We start from the raw sequence: 20,952 nt of genomic DNA on the forward strand, positions 1-20,952 counted from the left end.
ATAGGGTGGAGTGAAGGCAAAGGTCGTTCCAGGAGATTAGAAATGAGGGCTATATCCATTTTGTGAGAATGGAGAGAAAGGCCCACGTCCTTGGACTTGTGTGGGGAAAAACTCACTGGCAGGAAGAGAGGGCAAGAGGACTCTGGATGAACACAGGACCAAAGGGATGGGCTAAGCAGCAATTTGCTTGCCATCTGAGGAAAGCCTGAAGACACATCAGCTGGCTCAGGCCAGGACTTCAACATTGCTTCTGTGATGGAGCTTCCGGGAGTCCTGGTTCTGCCATGCGGGGCCACTGCTGGTGAACAGGCAGGGTCTCCTAATGGGAGAGCCTGAGTCCACGGCATCTCGGGATCCATCCACCAATTCCACTCTGATATGTTGTGGAGACATTTCTTTCTCACCCTAGGGTCTCTGATTGCTCAGAAACATGACCCTCTTCTTCAAATAACTAAGAACAGGTTCTACAAACCCAGTTACTGCCAATGCCAACATGTGCTTTCAAAGCTGCCTCCCTTACCTGGGAGTGTCCCAAGATGAAAAGACCAACAAAGAGTATCTCCCTGAGAAGAAAAGGGCCACTAAGATCCAGAGAGAGACTCAGAGATAGAAAATAGGGGATATACTCCTTTGACGTTTAAGAAGTTGTAGTTCTGAATGAAAGCAGTGGGAATACATCTCGTGTGTGGCCTTGTGCTGGGTGCCCAGGGAAGCAGCTCCATGGCTGAGAGAAGGAGCAGACAATGGCTTGAGCAAAGTGAGTTAGTACCCCCTCCTCCAGAAGGGACCCCCTCCTCCAGAATCTTCTCTCCTCAAGATAAATCTTAAACTCTTCACTCTTTCATTTTGTCACATTTTTGTTTAGAATATTTTATAGTGTTTGAGTGAAAAAGAAGACTCCACCGTCTTGATTCCTCCTATTTTTATTGCAAATATATAGTATTTCAGCTACACTATGGGCTTTGATGAGCTATGCTGGAAATGAGCCACCAATTACAACATTTCTATGGAAAAATGCATTGTGAAATCTAAGCAACAGTCATACAAACGGCCTATTAGACCTTAACCCATTACCAGGTGGCAGTGCCTTATCATGTTTCCAAAACTATTTCTAAAAGCAATCTGCATTTCAATAAGGCTTAAAGAATCTCATATTTTCTTAAGGCATCTTTACTATAATATGAAGCATAATTTATTTAACCCGAAAAAAAAAACTGAAAAAAAGTTGACAACTTTTTTTAGGCATTTCTTTCCCATGGTTCAATGTAATCCAATCCCAGATGTGCAAAAATTTCTTCTTCACTTTCTGCTTTGAGAAATATTTTCTGAAAGCATAAAAAGAAATATGTGCATTCAGATATTTTTAAACATCTCGATCCTGACTTAGTGAAAGTTTTACTTTGTAAATTGTCTTGGCAGAGTGGGTTATTACCAAAACATAATTCCCTGCTTCTGAGTATAAAAAATCATCTGAACTGACTTCTTTTTTTTTTTAATATTGACTGGCTTCTGTAATTTTATTATTTTCCTGCCCCCAAAACATGGTATCTGATAAATTAACAAAATTATGATGGCCCTACATATTTAGCTAAAGGCATTTGGTATTTTTCCAATGGGTCTGTAGTTCTTAACCACATTTGTTCATTAGAACCACCTAAAGGAACTTAACAACAACAACAACAACAACAACAAAAAACCCAAAAAACTTTGAAGCCTGAACGATACCCCAGTTCAATGAAATCAGAATCTCAGGAGAGGTCCTGTCACCAGTCTTTGTAAAGGCTCTGGGTAAGTCTCATGGGTAGCCAGAATTATGTACTCCTGCTCCAAGTAACGAGAGGCAATTATAGGATACTTGTATATGTTGGGTTCTCCTTCTGACCTTCCTCACCTGCCCGCCCCCACCCCCACCCCAGGCTCCCACCCCATGATCTCTTTTAGACCAAGCATCACTTCTCCCTCATCCCCTTCTTGCCTATAGCACAGTGTTGGACCCTTAAGATGCACTCAGTTATGTTAAACTATTTAGTATGTGTTAATTTGTAAGCATTCCTACGCTGTGTTATGTGACTCTGCCTCCACTCACATGCTTGACATCTACGGCCCTTTCCTCTGACAGCAGTACCTTGATTTTCCTTTCTTTGAGAAACCACCCTTCCCTACTCTCCGTCTGTGAGAATCAGGTGGGGCTAATTCCATCTCCAAGGAGGGCCACACGATCAAAGCCTGGCCAATCAGAGCCATAAGGCATGGGCACATGACCCAGGCCTGGCCAATGAACATCAACTAGGACTCTTGCTAGAACTATCAGGAAAGAGGCTCTTCTCTGTTAAGTTGGACGGATGGGAATCATGGGAAAACCATGCCTGAGGTTGAAACCAACACTGAGGAAAACCTGCAATCAGCACCTGGATACAGACATACCTGAAGTCAGTATTACCCCCAGATGCTTCAGTATATAAGCCAAGTATACTTTTTTTGCTATGCCACTTGGACTGGGTTTCTGACACCTGTAACTGAGACAGCTCTAACCAAATACGGCGCATTTAGGCTGTGAGCTCTTAGAGGGTAAAGATAACTTCTGGTTATTTTATGTCTTATTCCCCTCAGAGCTTAGTTTAATGTCCTTGACCCCTGGGAGAACAGCAGACCTTGGCATGTAGATTTAACAGATGAATATTTAACTCTTCATAATTCATGCAGTAATTTATCCTTTTGCCGAGGCATGAATTTGGATCCTGACCAGTGCCAAGTGTAGCACACCAAGTGAGTTACACAGCTGGTGAGGGAGCCTCACTGATTGCTCATCTACATCTCAGGGAAGTTCTGTGGCTCTCCCTCTTGCAGTATGCTCTCATTAATGACCCAAGTGGTCACTCAAAATGCAACTGCCCACGCATTTAAGGGGTACTTGAGTGGTATTTGTGATTTGGGGAATCCTTGGTTTTCTTTGGACTTATTCACTCCAAATACCAAAGATATATCAAACACAATTAATGTTCACGCTGGACTGGTTCTAAAGACCCAACAAGCTCATCATCTTTGAGCCCAAAGCCCTTGAGGTATATTCTGGGCCAGGTGGGGACCGTGCTCCCATCAGGATCTTTCCAGCTGCCCTCAACTGTGATCTGTGGGAACAGGACACTCAGGGCAAACATCAGTTCAGGAAAAGTGCTCAGGGAGCCAGCCATAGGGATGAGGATCAGAGCAGCCCACCTTGGGGAGACAACTCTACCTTGGTCTTGTCGTATAAAGCATGGTTATCCAGGATCATCTTCCGCTCATGCGTGGCATACCGCCGGAGGTCTCTCTCAAACTGCTGGACGAGATATAATTAAAATAAATTACTATTAAGTTTAGAATGTCTTCAGTATTACGCGTTTAGAGATATCTAAGTCCCTATAATGAAACACCTATTTACCTCCAATGAACGTCCTGAAAGCAATTTTCTCTCCGAGGGCAAAGCTCTGTGACGGCACATTAGAATGCAAGCTCCTTGAAAACAGGAGCCTGGCTGGCTTGGTTCATAACCATATCCCCTTCTCTAATAGTGCCTGGCACACAGAAGATGGACAGCAAGTGTTTGTTGCGTGAATAAATAAATGCTGTGAGGATTGTGTCCAGGATAATACCTGGTCCCAAAGCAAATGCTGGATAAATACTAGCTTTTTTATTTGGAATATCATTATGCCAAAAGAAGCTGAGGAGTCAAGAGACCCAAACTCCAGCCTGGATTTTGTCCCTATTTGTGCCTCTTTTGGCAAGCCACCCCGTTTCTCTGAATCTTGACTGGTCAGACAGGAGGATGAAGAAAGTCCGTACATAGGAAGTAGGGTCCCTTCTGGCTCTAACAGCCTCTTGGATGAGAGTCTGTAAAACTCACGGTTTGAGCCACCTGTCCCAGAATAGCATGTCCTATGATCGAGGGTGGGCTCTGAGGCTGCAGGGGGTGAAAACTGAAGGCTAAGATAGAGGACAGTGGATAAAGCTGCTGTTGAGTTTAAGCACAGATCTAGAAACGTTGATCTTTCCTCGTGAGATGCGGAGGAAAGTATGGGATAATCGCGCCCTCTAGCGGCGAGGAGCCGTTTCCTAGTTTCGGAAAGCCGGCTGAGGCTGGGACCCCTCCCACCACGGCCCGCTGTGTAAGAAAACAGGCTCTCCAAACAGAAGTTTTATTAATGTGGCAGAGGGGGAGCCAGGGTTGTGGACAAATCGGGGTGTAGCAGGTTCTGGGTGCAGTAGCTGTTGTACTGTGAAAATATGGGAGCGTCGCTTGGCACTATGCCTCCTGCCAGCCCTGGGACATTCTCTTCCCACCCCACTCCCCAGCACTTAGAGCGATGGCTGCTCCCAGGGTGTTGGGAAGGGCTGGAGAGGATGGGGATGAGGGGGGCAGTGAGAGGCTGCCCTTGGCTCCCCAGCTCTATGTGGTGAAAAATATATTCCTGGACTCCTCTGCTGAAACCTGAACGTTTCCCCATAGACTGCAAGAAATGATAATGATGTCTTTTATTTGGAGAGTAACAATATTTACTCAAGTATTTATTGAGCACCTACTGTGTGCCATGTGTGTCCTGTGTGCTTGGGATACAACAGTGAACATGTCTGCCCTGGTGGGGCTTGCCTTCGAGCAGGGGACACAGACAAGGCACAATAATGGAATAAATAAACCGGACGGTATGAGGAAAGGTAACTGTTGTGTACAGAGCAGGCCTCATTGAGAAGGTAGGGGTTTGAGCAAGGAATTGGACCGGGTGTCAGCCAAGTGGACTCTGGGGGGAGAGCCGTCCAGGCAGACGAACAGCTAGAACACAGCCTTAGCATGGAGCGAGCCTGGCCTGTTTAGGGAGAGAGCCGTAGGAGAGGAGTTCAGAGGGATAAGGGGGTGGGAAGATCGAGCAGGGTCTCATGAGCCACGGCAGGACCCCACGTTTACTCTGAGTTCATTGGGGGAGTCTCTGCAAGGTTTTGAGCTGCGGAGGGACCTGATCTGACTTATGTTATAGGGGGATCGCTCAGCTGTACCAGGCGAGGCCAGAAACAGGCAACGACATCCTTCTTAATATTTACGTAGAGCTCACCTTGTGCCAGGCACTGGGCTCACTTCTTGCTTTATATTAATTTTTTGATCTGCTCTCTTACCGCTGACATTTAACAGCTTCTGGAAGACTCTAAAAGACTCTTTAATTACCTCAAAGAAAACAGTTTTTTTTATTAGACTTTTAAAAATGTTTATATTTTTTTAATTTTTAAATTTTTTTGATGTTTATTTTTGGGGGGGGAGAAGCACGACTGGGGGAGGAGCAGAGAGAGAGAGACAGACAGAATCCGAAGCAGGCTCCAGGCTCTGAGCTGTCAGCACAGAGCCCGATGCGGGCCTCGAACCCACGAACTGTGAGATCATGACCTGAGCCAAAGCCAAATGCTTAACTGACTGAGCCACCCGGGCACCCCTCAAGGAGAACAGTTTTATGTACATAGTTGGACTCGAAGTTGTGCTGAGATGAGGGCATTGTCTAATTTAATGCTCATTACAATCCTGTGAGGTGGGGCTGTTGTTAGTCCATTTTTCAGATGAAGAAAGGATGCCCAGAGAGCCTAAGTCATTCACCCGAGGCCACACAACCTATGATAGAGCTGGGACCCAGACTCAGGCACTTTACCCAAGACAGTTTAAAAGCCTTCTGCTTTAAACCCTCTTTAGTTTCTCACAATGACCCTGTGAAATAGGCATGGCAAGGATGATGTCTTATGTTTCAAATGAAGGAAGCCGAACACTGGGCAGGGGCATTGGTACTACAGTCTGACTGTATCATCGGTCATAATCGACCTCAGAAGTTGGCCAAAGGCTGCTGCATACAGTTGTGCAAGTTGTGCACTGCAGAACTCTAGAGGGCACCATTCCCTATAGGGGAATGTAGGTCCCAAATTGAGGTGAGATTAAGAGATGACTTGAATTGTCTTGAGAACACTTCCTGGGCCCTGAAATATTTGGGTAAAAAGGTGAAGTCGAATTTTTCACCTACAAAACTTTAGACTAAATCTAATTCTGGTCACCCACCAACAGGTATCCCCCTGGAGACAAAACACACCATATTCAGTGGTTGCATAGGTAGGGCGTAAAGATAGTCACACAAGTAGCTACCACATGCTGAGCACGCAGCCTCTCCTTTAACCCAAATGGCAACAATAAGAGGTGGGCACCACTATTATCCACAATAGAGATGGGGCGGTGGGGGCTCAAAGAGGTGAACTAGTTTAAAGTCAGTCAGCAAAACGCTGAGTGTTCTATCAGCGCCTGCAGAACCCATAGAAGCAATTTCCAAGAACTCCGAGAGAAGAGACTAAAATGTGCTGAAAACAGGGGCGCCTGGGTGGCTCAGTCGGTTAAGCGTCTGACTTCAGCTCGGGTCACGATCTCGTGGTCCGTGAGTTCAAGCCCCGCGTCGGGCTCTGGGCTGATGGCTCGGAGCCTGGAGCCTGCTTCCGATTCTGTGTCTCCCTCTCTCTCTGCCCCTCCCCCATTCATGCTCTGTCTCTCTCTGTCTCAAAAATAAATAAACGTTAAAAAAAATTAAAAAATAAATAAATAAAATGTGCTGAAAACATGCCTGTCTTCAAACAAAATGGGTAAAAGGCCACCGTTTCTGCCAGTGATGCCTAACTGGTCTGATCTTGTATAACTTCGGACTTGTTTTTGGAACTCCCCCCTGTCTCATCAGACTCTGCGCTCCCAAAGATTCTCGTCTGTCAAACAAGCTGCATTTACGATAGATTGTTTCATCAGGTTTTCCGACTTTTATGAATGAAAAATGTCAGCCAACATTTTTTGATGAGGGTGAGGAATTCTAGGTCCGAGACCCTCTGCTGAAATAGTTGCAGCCTCAAGCAAAGACACCAGACATTTAACTCAAGGTTGAGGACAACTAATTTGTGTCATGTCGTTCATCCATATAAAACCCTCTAAAGAGTCAAGTAACAGCTAAAGACTCAAGCAACAGCTAGCTGCCTGGGGACGCTGATGAAAGCGGGCAGCGCATACTACACCGGGAGTGGTGGGGGGAAGCTCGTGCTAATGAGATTCGAATCCTGGGCACCCTCGCTGTGAATGTAACTGGAGGGGAGGGAGAACCGCCTCTTGGCCAGCACCCATCACGTGCCGGCATGGCACTGGGGGCTTTGCCGGCTTCATCTCACCCACCCCTGCAGCCCAGGGAGGTGACAGAGTCCTTGCCCTCACTTCCTTGGTGGGAAAGCTAAGTCTTCAAGGGTATAGGGAGCTCTGAGACCCCCAGCCAATGAGACGCAGAGCAGAGGCCCATGACAGGTCCAGGAAAAGCCAAACCTGTGTCCTCAGCCACCTTGCTGCTTTCTCTGCTTCAGTGGTCCTCCCTCTCCAGCTACATCCGAAATGCCTGCCTGAAATACCTGCCGGGCTTTTTTCGAAAGCGGATTGCTGGGCTCCACCCCCGGAGTTTCTGATTCAGGAGGTCTTGGGGGGGGTGGGTGGAGAGTTTGCGTGTCTAACCTGCCCCCAGGTGATCTGATGCTGCCAGCCTGGGACCACACTGAGAATAACAACTGCTCTAAATTAATCTGCGTCACTGACCTCGTGCAGGTAGAATGCCCAGATTTGGAGGTTTCTGGGCACTCCTCCCTGTCTCCCTGGTCCCACTGCCATTGTCTCTCTCCTGGGCCCCGGTGGACCCAGCCTACTTCTTTTGGATCTGTGTAGCACTTACCCGCGAGCCAGTCCAGCCCAGCAGGGCAAAGGCACGGCGCTCGTAGGGGCACATGACCAGGTCCACACGGATGGCCTTCCAGGTCTTCCCTTCCTGCTGGCTACACTTGCCACTGTCCACTCTCTGGTGGTGCAATTTTAAAATCAGAAAGCACTTTTGAAAATGATCTAAAGCATCCACCTTCCTGCTAGGCAACTTGAGCTTTTCAAATGTCGACTCCACAAGGTCGTAGTATAAAAGTAATTCCTGAAAGCAAAGAGAAAGACATCAGGAAGAGTCCCCAGTGGACAGGGTCTGCAATTTGATACTGGGCTGTTAATGACTGCTCTTAGCAGAAGCTTTACAGATTTGAGCAGAAGGTGGGCATGTTGTGCCCTTGCCATGCAAGCCCACCTGGTAGCCCTGGGAGAGGGCGCCAGGAAGTGGGTGTATTAGCCTATGTAGCAGAGGAACTTAGCAGTTAGAGAGGCCAAGGCCACTTCATGGCAAAGCTGCCCGAGAATCCCGCTCCTTACTTCCGAATCACAAGTCAGGGCTCAGAAACTTGCCTCACCGCTTTGAGAACAAACCAATCATGAACAAAAGCCCTGCTGTTTTTATGCAGTTGCTCTGAGTCAGTGTCCCTCTATATTATTTAGACGACCCGGTTTATTTGGCCCGAAGGGTTGTGGCCAGAGGCTCAGCCCCGCTTTTGGGCAGGACGAGTCACTACCTCTAGGTTGCATTTTTTTTTTTTTTTTTCAACGTTTATTTATTTTTGGGACAGAGAGAGACAGAGCATGAACGGGGGAGGGGCAGAGAGAGAGGGAGACACAGAATCGGAAACAGGCTCCAGGCTCCGAGCCATCAGCCCAGAGCCCGACGCGGGGCTCGAACTCACGGACCGCGAGATCGTGACCTGGCTGAAGTCGGACGCCCAACCGACTGCGCCACCCAGGCGCCCCTCTAGGTTGCATTTTAAGATTGTCACTGGGTCCGCCTTGGGGACTGGGATACAGTTAGTGACACATATCTCCCCCAGTGATGCCGAGTCAGAACGAGAAGAAGAGATTCGAAGATGTGCTCAGCGATCCTCCAATTTGTCTGCTCCGTGGGAACTCCTCACAGCACAGGGCAGATGTGGGGCAGGGAGAGAAAGAAACGTGTAATCAACTGCTAAATCTTGAGTGACAACTAACAAAGCAAAAAACCTCACAATAATTCAGTCATAGCTCTGCGGGTAGGTGATCTGTTATCAGACATTCCTCAGGTCAGCCGGTCTCCAACTTTATCATCAGAAGCATTTGGAAAGTTTGTCACAGCAGTTTGCGGGGGCCTCTCCCCAGAGCGATTCAGTGGAAGGAGAAAGGGTGAGGATTTACATTTCTAGCAAGTTCCCGGGAGATGCTGATGCTGCTGGTCCAGGGACCACACTTTGAGCACTTTGGTTCAGTTAATTTTGTTATTAGGAATGCTCTGCATTCCCTCTGTAGCCCTCCGGGAGATATTGTTCAATTCAACCGGACTTTGACAACTTTTCCTTTTGCTGATCTCAAAAGAGGGAACTCTTGCCCTTCAGCGCGCCCCCCCCCCCCCAGGAAAGGTATTAGGAAAAACACACACCATCTGAAGGGGGGGGAGGGGAGCACTGATGTCGAGAAGACCCTTTTGGTGAGAGGCCAAGTGTTGCTATAGAATAGTCTCATAACCAGCTCAAGAAAACACAATTCTGCTTTTTAATGAAACTTACAAAAATGAGTACAACGTAGCAGACTTTCTTGTAAACTTGAATCATGTACCTTTGAAAAGTGAGCTATTAAAATATTAACAAGTCTTTCCCTGAAGTTAAATCTGCAATAACACTCATCTCCCTCCAAAATCCACAAAGCTGTCTTCCGAAAAAGCTGTGTTTACCCTATCGCCACATGGTGGTGACATTGGCTGGTCATAGACAATGGGCCATTTTGTAGGGTTTTGCTTTGGATCTTGCGAGGTGTTTGGGAATGCGTGCCTTGAATAAAAAGCTCCTGTCTGCATATTCAGACACCTTCTGCAGCAGGGGCACAGTTCTCAACGCACACACACAACCCACACAACCCCTGATACTCTGCCTCCTGCCGTCTGGCCTGGGCTGTTTGTGGGACATCTCTGTCTTCTCCCGTTTCTTTCCTTGTTGGTCCCCATTTCCCCTTGAGTGACTTCTCTCTTCTGTGAAAACTTCTTCAAAGTTTTGGGCTCTGCCATCGATAAGCACAAGCTGACTAAACTTCCTATCAGCATGTTCTTTTCTTCTTACTGGAAACGAAGGGACTCCTCTTGACCAGGAGGGAGGATCTTCCCCTGTTCCTCCCTCCCTTCCTCCCCTGGGGACTGAGCACTTGACTCTCAGGTACATGACACGGGGTGGGAGAGAAGTGCTTAGCCCTCAGCTTTGCCTCTCACAAAGAAGGAGGCACCATCACCCCACGTTTAGTATCAGGCTCCCCCAACAGAGAGGGAGGGTGGCAAGGCTGGAGGGTGAGGCCCTCCCCCTTTCTGACAGCCAGGATCCATCCACACTTCTGTTTCAATTTCCTCCAACCCCTTCTCAGAAGACTCCACATCCCCTATTCAAAGTCAAGTCTGTTTTGCAGTGGGAGTGAATATGTTCTCTCCTCTAAAGTATTAATACTTTCAGTCTGTCAGCCTTCCAGGAACTGAGGATGTAGCCTGGTGAACAGTGAGCGGCCCGAGCAAGGTCCCACCCACCAGGGGTCAACCCCACCCTAGTCCAGGGGTGAACCGCACTCCAGTGAGCCCTCCCCTCTTTGGGTTGAGCTGTGGTGGCCAGGAAGAATTCAGGCTGGCAGGAGTCTTCGAGATGGGGACCTCCACCAAAGATCAGTATTTCCAAGCTCCCTTTCCTCCTTTTCTTTCCACCGACCAAGGGGTCTTCTCCAAGGCTCACGTATAGTTCACTAGATGGGCAGCTCACACCGACGCCTAGGGGCCGTTTGTCGTGCTCACGTAACACGTGCGTGCTGTGTGAGTGTGCTCATGCCTGTCCTGCGTGGGATATCATCTGTATAATCTGGAAAATGCGAGCTCTGGTGAGAATGTCAGGGCTGAGGAGCGAGGTAGAAACGGAAGTTACCCACGAGGACTTCACAGCCAAGGTGGTGGGGGCAGGTCCGGGGCTGCAGGGGTTCAGGCAGAGCTGGGACACCCAACTGCCACTCGGTGTCTCCTCCCTGAGGTCCTGTTTGTCCGCAAGAGGAGCAGGTGCACCTGCTGGCTCCTGGGTGTCCTCACCTGGCACGGGGCCCGGCTCTCCGGCAGAGCTCAGTGAGTACTTGTGCAGGAGCCATCACACCGATGGCCACTGGTTATTAAGCGTTTACCATTACCCGGCACAGCATCAAGTGCTTTATCTAATTCTCTCAGTTAATCCTCTCCGTTAATGAAGCGAGACAGCCCTGCTCTCCCTGTTTTATAGACGAGGAAAGATTAAGCAAAGCGGCCCAGGTCATGCAGCCAGTAAGCTGCAGGGTTGTGCTTTTAAAGTCCCAAATAAAGCCCCCCGGGGCTTAATGTCCGTCTCCACCCATGCCTGCCCATCTCTCTGCTTGGAGGCCAGAGGTCTGGTTTCCTCAAACTGAGGAAAGAGGAAAGGAAAGAAGGGTCCTTGTCTCCATGTCCCACACCACCATCTCCATCTTAGTCTGGAACAGTCTCAGAGCCTGGGGAGCGCGGTGCCTAAACACCAAGGTCAAACAGGCCCACCCTCACAGGGCCCCAGGTCTTGCTGTCCCCACCCAGGCCTTGGCTAGCAGGCCCATGAATGGTGCTGTCTATCCATGAGAACCGTCCACCTTACCTGCTTGAGCCGAGCCGAGGGGCCCGTGTAGGTGGGGCTGACTCTTCCCTGTCCTGCCTTCCCTTGGCTTGGCCAATGAGGTTCACTCTCAGGGCCCCTGGCAGTCCCGGGGTCCACCCTCCTGAGAAGGACAGAGGGGGCTTGGGATGGCCTCACAGGTGAATGTGGATCTGGTTCCAATGTTGGGTCCGCACTTCTGGTGCCCCTGGCTCCAGGATCGTGTGTTCCCCGCTCTCATTTTCACTTTCTCTGAGGTTTCTCTCCCTCTGGCGTATCATGAAGGTTGGCCCACGGGCAGCAGAGGCTAGATCACTCAGGAAGGATGAAGCTGTGCCGGAAAAACACTAGCCCCAGCATCCTCGCCGGCCAGGCCCACAGGTCCCTGGGGTGGCTCCCTCTGGGCCCTTTGGGAAGTGGAGCTCTCCCCGGAGTGGGGCGCGGGTCGGGGCCCTGCAGGCGGCTCTGGCAGCTTCCTCTGCTGGGCAATAGGTAGCCCGAGGCGAGTCTGATCTCCACAGTGGGTGGGGGCTTCTGAGCCCAGCTGGTCCTCGCTGGTTTCCTTCTTCCCATCTCAGCACAAAGTCAAGGTGGTTGTTGACCCGCAGAGAGTTCAAGGCAGCAGCGACATCTCCTGGCTGATAGTATCCCAGTCCCCGTGGTCCCGCCCCACCCCTAAGCCTGCTACCACCCATCTCACACCTCCCAGGTCTGTAGGGCACGCGCGCCCCATTCATTTAGGGGCGGTAACACTTCCTCCTGTCAGACACCGAGACCTACGGCCCTCGGCCCCTGGACACAGGACAGGGGTGTATAAATAAGATAGATATTCACAACACAGACTCTAGGACCCCAGGCGAGTAAGTCTTATCGTGTGTCATGTGGCATTGTGTAAGCTGTTGCAAATCGCTGAGAATCCAGTATATGGTCATGACACAAAGACGAGATAAATAGTGTGCAAAATTCAATGGTATAATGTAATGCTTGAGTGTCCAAACATCTACCTGTGATCCTTCTTCTTACCTTCCTTTGCCATAAGTTTATCACTTTAGGTAAAAGTTGTTCCTCTTCTTCGTCTGTTGATCCGGGGATGGTAATTAAAAAATCAACATCGTGCCCAATCTTCTTACCCCTGACCAAAAAAAAAAGTATAGAATGGAAATCAATTAGATTTTTAGCTCTCAATTTTTACAACTCACTTTTGTTTCTATGCCCTATGCTCAAAGTTTGCAACACAAAATGCTCGTGATATTTTTTTTAAACAAAATATCCTTGATCGTACAACTCTACTCCTTGCAAGATAAATTTATGACGTAGAAAAAGTCACACATAGTACGTATATGATTATATATGTGTGGGTAAAAATAACACAGGAAGTTATCCCTTCTGCATACTCACATGTGCACACCCACCCCCACATATGCACACAGACAAGCAGATCAGAACCGGTGACCAGAACCGAGAACTGCATGCACACAATACGGGAGAGGGCTCTCCAAATCATGGTATTGACTGAAGTCATTTTCTTAGATTTGATCTTCCTCTCCCACTTGCTCCCTCACTTCAAACTTGGCTTGCCAAGATGGCCAATAGCTAACAGGTAAGAGGGCCACAGGGAGAGCTGGAGGAAGGGGTGGGAAGGAAGGAATTTCTTTCCGAAAAGGAGGCCTCAACATCCAACAACTGCACACATCTCTGTGAAGAGTTCATTCATTCATTGACTCAGCCAGTATTTCTTGAGCACCTATATTTTTCCAGGCACCGGGTTCTCACAGAGGGCTAATTTCTACAAACTGTGTGAGGAAAGCATGCATACAAACAAATTACTTGACAGGTAGCACTGAGGAGGGGTGCCTGGCTGAGCATGGCACCTGAACTGAGTCATAAAAGACGAGGAAAAGTCAGCCAGGTGACAATTTGAGGAAAGCCAGTGCAAACACGGAAGGGTCTGACTGGGCAAGTCACAGAAGCATGAAATAGCTCCATGTGTGCAAAGAAAGACAAGCCATTTGGGGTTGCTGAAGTGGAAACCCGAGCTACAGAAGATGAGGCCACCGAGAGAGGCTGTCACCAGATCACCAAAGGCCTTTGTGCCGTGCTTAAAACTGAACTGAACTTCTGAAGATGGGGAGCCACTGAAGGTGTTAGAGCAGGGGAGGCAAAAGCAGCCCTCGTTATCTACCTCCGGAATCCTCCTGTCATGGTGACGAAGGCATCAGGCAGAAACGCCCAGACGGCCTCTTTAACCAGCACACCGACTGCCTCTGCTTCTGCCCTGGTCACACAGCTGACGAGGTCTTCATAATAGAGGAATCCTGAGGGGCCATTGGACAGGTCAATGGAGAGAGTGACACGTGAGATGACCAGCCCTCTGTGGGAGGTGATTCCGCCCCCAAATAGAGTAAACATGACCACAGGCATCAACAAACTGTTTCCACAGAGATGGGAAATCTCTACTCTCTTGGTTGTGAATTTTCATGGTAACGATGACTCTTCGCTTTCTGACTTGTAAGAGTCTTACAATTTCCTGACTAAGAAAGAGACTATATTTCATATCCCTCTAGAAACCAAGCTGTTCAAATATAGCTCCTTATTGAAGAACCAGCCTTCTTAATAAACTGTGCCCTATAATTATTTACAGATCATGCATAAAGATTTACGATGGAAGCTCAGGCCGACTTGCTATAATGACTTGGTTATTCCCACAGACCCAAGGAGGGAGCTTCTTCTAAAAATGAAAAATAGAACTACTGTGTGATCCAGCAATCCTGCTTCTGGGAATACATCTGGAGGAAATGAAAACACCATCAAAGGAATATACACACCGCCATGTCCATAGCAACATTATTCACAATAGCCAAGACATGGAAACAACCTAAGTGTCCGTCAGTGGATAAAGAAATTGTAGTGTGTGTGTGTGTGTGCACGCGCGCATGGAAATAGGAGGATTATTCAGCCACTAAAATGAGGATATCCTGCCATTTGCAACAACATGGATGGACCTTGAGGGCTTTACGTTAAGTGAAATAAGTCCAAGAAAGACAAATACTGTATGACGTCACTTATGTGTGAAATCTAAAGACAAAAACTCATAGAAGAGAAATCAGATCTGTGGTTATCAGAGGCCAGTGCAGGCAGAAGGGGAATTGGAAGAAGGTGATCAGAAAAAGGTACCAGCTTCCAGTCCTAAGATAAGTAAGTACCAGGGATGCATGTACAGCAAGTTGGCTACAGCCAACACTGCTGGATGCGTCTTGCTCTTTTGAATCCCAATTATATTGTATTTCGATTGCATGTTAAAAATAAATGTTTAAAACGTGTACAATTTTTGACCCCTTATCGGCATTTCTTCATTAATGCCAATTAATGCCAAATTCATTTTACCAGAGCCCCCGTAAATGGAAGCGTCCAAGCCACCACCTTCAACCTGCGGGAGGTCCTGCCGGGCTGTCAGCTGCCTGTCTCAACACAGTGTTCTCTTCTCCGGCTGGTCGGTCATGAGCGGGTAGGTCAGCCCTGTGTCTAGATTTTCATACTTTCCCTTCTATTTCCTGGTATCTGACAGTTTCTAACGCAGATCCACATTTATTCCAGCAATGACTCTAGTTCGTTGAAATATTTTTGACTCCTTAAACTTCATGTCTCTTTCGTGCCCATGACTCCTCCACTCCTCCTTTCACCCACAGGAGACAGTCAGGACCCAAACATCTAGAGCCAGTTCAGTAAGAAGTAGATCAACAGCACAACCCTGTTTGACATCTGGATGCAGGAATGACAACAGCCGCTATGCAAAGCGTCTTTGCTTATGCGACGCGAGGTGCTAAGGACTTTGCCTACGTTATTCGATTTATTCCTCATTAACTACCAGTGTTACCTCCCTTTTAGAGATGAAGTAACTTAGGCTCAAAGACTTGAACAAGCTTGCTTGATCTTGCAGCCACAGAATGTTGGAGCCAGGATTTGGATCCAAGTCTGTCTGATTCCAAAAGCTTGTGCTTTTAACCATAGTGCAAAAAAGAGGACGAACAAGGTACCCAGCTCACTGAGACTGGACTTGAAGTTCGGCTAACTCAGAGCCCTACCGCAACCTGGCCAGCCCATGGCAACATCAGGAGATCCGTAGGAGAGACAATTTACCTGCTTTCTGCATTTGTGTGAACTTCAGGGTTTTGTCTGACTTTATTTTACTCAGAGTTCGGAAACCCATCCTGAACCATTTCTCAGATGTCTTCAGTCCCACTCCAAACACAGAAGTGAAGAGCTGAAACAGGGAAAGGCATGCCTTTAGTTTCTGACATGACCGTTATGACAATGAAGTGACACTTTTCAAGGTCAAGGGATTAGGAAAACAGTGTAAGCATACTTCTGACCCAGTTTCTCCTGCATATGACAAGTGGGTGGGTGATGGTAACTTTTTACAGAGCTTTTTGTTTCAGGGGGGTCCTTTCCTGACCCATGGTATTACAGTGGCTGGCATCTGCATAGGCTTCCGTGTAATCTGACCGCCCTTTGCCTGTTCTGTCCACGTGTGACCACAGCTTTCCCTACCAGGCACTCCCCTTGGCCAGGGGTCCCTTACACACACTCATGCTCTGCGGTTTTAAGAGGGATGCTCATGTAGGTTGTATGAATTCTCTGCCGTCACTCAGCTGGTAAGCGGCACAGCCCAAACTCAAATCCAGGCTGTCTGCACTCCAAGCCTGGGCTCCTGCCCACAACCAGCTTTTAGGCCTTTGCATCACTCCGGAACCAAAGGGACGGGCAGAAATCTCTGCCACCCTGAACTCCAAGGTGGGGAACACTGGGGGGAACCAAGCCCTGCTTCGAAGTAGAGAAGGACACAGTGGGGAGCTTCCAACACAGGTTTGCTCCTTAAGAGCAGGTTTGTTTTGTCCCATGCTCCCAGTGTCCCCATGCTATTTGTGCCCATGAGTGACAGATCCTAGAAGATCCTAGAAGATCTCACCACAGCATGGCAATACGCTTGTGCACCCGTATTTATTTTGGCATCTGCTTCCTAGACCACTATTATGGACTCATCGTGCCCCCTTCCACTCATATGTTGAAGCCCTAACCCCCACTGTGATGGTGTTGGAGATGAGGCTTTTGGAGGGAATTAGGTTTAGATGAGGTCATGACTGTAGGGCCCTCATGATGGGGTTTGTGCCTTACTAAGGAGAGGCACCATGGGAGTTGCTCTCTCTCTCTCTGTGTCATGTGAAGGCACATTGAAAAGGTGCCAGGAAGAGAGCCCTAACCACAACCCAACCGTGCTGGCACCCTGATCTCGAACTTCCAGTCTCCAGAAATGTAAGGAAATAAATATTTGTTGTTTAACTCACCCAGTCTGTGGCATTTTGTTATGGCAACCCAAGCTGACAAACCACCTACATTAAGTAATGGGGTTAACTGAAAAACCATTTTCAGCCAACACCTGTAAAATTACTTACTTTGAAGGACTGATATCGTTCATCATTTAACACAGCTTTAACTTCAGAACTTTCTCCATCTTCAATAATTTCCTGCACGGACAGTTGAAAAAATTGTTAGGGGCACTTGGCGTGGCTCCATCTGTTAAGCATCCGACTCTTGATTTCAGCTCAGATCACGATCTCACGGTTTGTGGAACGGAGCCCCGCGTCGGGCTCTGCACTGGTAGTGAGGAGCCTGCTTGAGATTCTCTCTCTCCCGTCTCCCTGCCCCTTCCAAAGACACTATATAACATCTATCTATCTGTCTGTCTGTCTATCTCACATCTGTATATTACCTGCATTCCCTTCCCCCTCCTGCCTCCTATTAGGAAGCAGGACAAATCACATTTCACCCTTACCTCTATGACACACTTCACTTTGTCCCCCAGGCAGGGAATTCCTTCTGTGTCCTTCATACTGATGATTGTGAATGGCAGAGATTTAAGCACAGAAGCTGCTCTCATAAATGTCGCAGAGGAGATTTCATTTTCTTTAAACTCATAGTTTTCAGCCAGCACCTCGAAGGCGTCCTGAAGAACAAAACCAGGTGAGCCAAACACGGCCTGTTCCGAGCCCCTGAGCTAGTAGTCACTTGCAAACACCTGTTGCTCTTCTTGAGTGCTGAAATACCTCCTCACAGTCCCCTCGAAGGGTGGGATGGGGTCTCCCATGTCTTTGCACCCCTCCCTTGCTATGAGAGGAGCTGAACTGAAAAGACGGGTCACAGACTGCTTCGTAAGGAGACTTTGAGTTTGCTGCCATTAGATATTCAGGAGCGATTCAACCAAAACCTGATCGCATGCTCACTGCACCCCCACTCGTCATTGCTCAGCATGACCCTGCCCTCTTTCCTTGCAGGCTTCCCCACCAGCGTGTGTCCAGGGTTCTGCCTGGATCACTGGGCACCTTCATCTCTCGGCTTGTATGTAAAACACAGTCAGCACTTAACATGGCAACAGAGGGACGTGATCACAGGACACGGACCCAAGGCGGGTTGGTTCAGGTAGGGCGCATTTGCATTTCTAGCAGAGGAGGAAGTAGCTACAGCTGTGTGGCATCATGCTTCCGTGCCCAGTACTGCAGTTTCCTGTTCTTCCTGGCAGATGTGGGGCTGGAAGTCTCGAAATGAGAAGTTTTGTAGTTGATACCCTACCACATGTTTTAACAACCTGACTACTTTCTCTAGGCTGGAGAACGAGCAGCTGTGGACCTGTGAGGGTCATTTGAAACGCAGCTGCCAAACTTCAGGCCTGGGTGGGGCTTTGGAGACAATCTGGTTAATTTCTAGTTGAATGGGTGAGGAAACCGAGGCTCAGAGAGAGGAACTGACTTGCCCGAGCTAGTAAAGATCAGAGAGGTGAGAATCCAGGCCTGCTGTCTCTCAGTTGCCTGGTTACCCAGCAAAGGCTGTTTATGCATTAGTGCTGTTTCTTTGTAACTTGCTCTTACTATGTTTTGGACTAATTACAGTATTTGGTTTTTCCGAATATTTGCCTTTGACAAGTGTTGTGCCCCAAAGTGACAATTCTCATCAAATAGTAATTTACCATCTCTAAACAATATAAATATATTTCTGATTGTATTTGTCCATGTCTACAACAGAAGTAGATCCATTCTGGACTGAAATAAGAACCAGAGATCAGGCCGGGGGTGGGGGGGAGTGAGTGAATGTGGGGGGTAATTTTCCTAGATATTCAGAAAATTACACAATTGAATTTGCAGATCCATGGGGGCGCCTGGGTGGCTCAGTCGGTTGGGCGACCGACTTCGGCTCAGGTCACGATCTCACGATCCGTGAGTTTGAGCCCCGCATCGGGCTCTGTGCTGACAGCTGAGCCTGGAGCCTGTTTCAGATGCTGTGTCTCCCTCTCTCTCTGACCTTCCCCCATTCATGCTCTGTCTCTCTCTGTCTCTAAAAGGAATAAACGTTAAAAAAAAAATAAAAAAAAATAAAAGAATTTGCATATCCATGGAAAGACGCTGCAAGCCCTTCATTTGCTCTAGGGGTTGTTGTAGAGCCCCTTACCGTGAATATGTGGTTAAAGTTGTTTAAAGTGGTTCTTCTCTGACATGCATACAGAGGGATCTTTTTTACAAGTGGCGGAGTCTTCTGGAGCTCTGGGTTTGGGCTAGCTGAATAATCTCTTCTCACCTAAACAAATGCGGAAGCATCCGTTTTTAATAGCAATCAATAGTCATAATCATAGATATTATTAAGGAGAAAAATTGGAGGTAGTTTGATGGCAATTGTCCCTGGAGAGGATAAAATTATAGGAGAGTCAGATTCTATGTTACATGCATCTCTAATATTTGCATTTGCTACAGTTTACATGTATTGTATTTTTTAAAGTTTATTTGTTTGTTTTGAGCTGGGGAGGGGCAGAGAGAGGGAGAGAGAGAATCCCAAGAAAGTGCTATACTGTCAGTGCACAGCCCGACACGGGGCTCCATCCCACGAACTGTGAGATCATGACCTGAGCCGAAATCAAGAGCTGGAGGCTTAACCGACCGAGCCAACCCAGGCGCCCCAACATGTGTTATTTTTGCAATGAGAAAAACAAACGTGCAAAGAACCATCAAGTACCATTTTCCTTTTCCATGAACTCATGTACTCATGGTCTGAACCTTCTTCCCGCGGGTTCTAGCATTAATGGTGAAGGACTTGGAATTAAGAGATTAATTTTCATCAGTTTTTCTTTATGAATGATGACAGTCAGAAAAAAAAATAGGAAGCCTCTACTTCTCTGGTTACCAGAACATCAAGGCTTCCACATTTTGAAATATTCGTGCATAGAGTTGTTCATAAAAGCAGCTACCATTTATCAGCTGCCTGTCATAGATCAGGCTCTGTGGTAAGCGCTTTACACGTATGTTACTCTAATTCCCTAACCATCTTGTGAGGTAGTTTCTTTTGCTGTCTTATATCGTAGAGGAGGAAACTGAAGCTCAGAAAACCCGAGTGACTTTCCCAAGGTCACACAGGGAGAAGGCAGACCGCCTGGGGGTTAATTAAGCTCAGGTCTGTTGATTCTATAGCCCATGTTCCTAATCGTCAAGAAAAGGGCAAAGAGGATCAACCGTAACACTTACAAGCTGGTGTTTTCCTGTCACCTCTACTGGTTTTCCTGCTCCCATGGATTCTATCAGCCAGGAGATGTCCAGGAGCTCTAGCTGTGAGCTGGCTTTTACATTCTGTACCTGCAGCCACTCTAGGACGTCTGAGCCAGAGTTGTTTTCTGCTACAATGTGCGTGACGGAATCACTGCAGAATGCAAGAAAAAGCTATCAGCTGAGGGGGATTTCAAAAGGAGAAGGGCTCCCCTTACCTTGAGGTGTTCAGAACATCCCATCTGACGAAGAAAGATGCATACTAGACCTGACCATAGGCACAGACGATTTAGGCCTCCAGGGAAGGGAATTCTATATTAATTAGTGTAGCCACAGTGGTCTATGTTACATGTCAGACACAAGAAAAATTAAGAAAACATGAACAGAATTGTGGTGTCAATGGAAAACCAAAGTCCAGAGATGACAGATGAAATTTTTCTTAAAGTAGCACCAAGCATTCCACATGAGGCTTCGGTATGCCATTTCGTATTTATTTGTAGAGGACTTCAGTCCAGTGTCGTTCAAACTGTCTATGACCCACAGTTAGAAATACGTTTTATATTATGACCTAAAATAAAAATATAGATACATGTAGATGTGCTTCTAACATCTCATTAAATTGATCTCACAGCCCATTAATAGATGGTGACCAGCTTTGGGGAAGTATTACATGTTTATTCAAAGCACAATCTTGTGACAGAGGGTAGGCAGGAAGCTTTCGCCTAATAATCACTGAGCACTTAACCATGCTTCGGCTCCATCCAAGTACCTTACGCCCATCATCTCATTTGATACT

At 47.6% G+C, this 20,952-nt stretch overlaps 1 protein-coding gene across 1 annotated transcript in view; it reads right to left on the reverse strand.

The window, feature by feature from the left end:
- Positions 1–834: 834 nt before the first annotated feature.
- DNTT (DNA nucleotidylexotransferase) overlaps positions 835–20,952 on the reverse strand; it is a 30,858-nt gene continuing 10,740 nt past the window's right edge. Inside the window, exons 2-11 of the mRNA XM_030334813.1 lie at positions 20,139–20,310; positions 19,075–19,200; positions 17,408–17,578; positions 17,028–17,099; positions 15,715–15,838; positions 13,760–13,892; positions 12,601–12,709; positions 7,746–7,991; positions 3,236–3,319; positions 835–1,325 (exon numbers count right to left, since the gene is read on the reverse strand). Coding sequence (XP_030190673.1) covers positions 1,239–1,325; positions 3,236–3,319; positions 7,746–7,991; positions 12,601–12,709; positions 13,760–13,892; positions 15,715–15,838; positions 17,028–17,099; positions 17,408–17,578; positions 19,075–19,200; positions 20,139–20,310 — 1,324 coding nt within the window. The 3' untranslated portion in view covers positions 835–1,238. The remainder of the gene's footprint in view (positions 1,326–3,235; positions 3,320–7,745; positions 7,992–12,600; positions 12,710–13,759; positions 13,893–15,714; positions 15,839–17,027; positions 17,100–17,407; positions 17,579–19,074; positions 19,201–20,138; positions 20,311–20,952) is intronic.

The sequence above is a fragment of the Lynx canadensis genome, chromosome D2 (assembly GCF_007474595.2).
Source record: "Lynx canadensis isolate LIC74 chromosome D2, mLynCan4.pri.v2, whole genome shotgun sequence".
NCBI classification, from domain to species: domain Eukaryota; kingdom Metazoa; phylum Chordata; class Mammalia; order Carnivora; family Felidae; genus Lynx; species Lynx canadensis.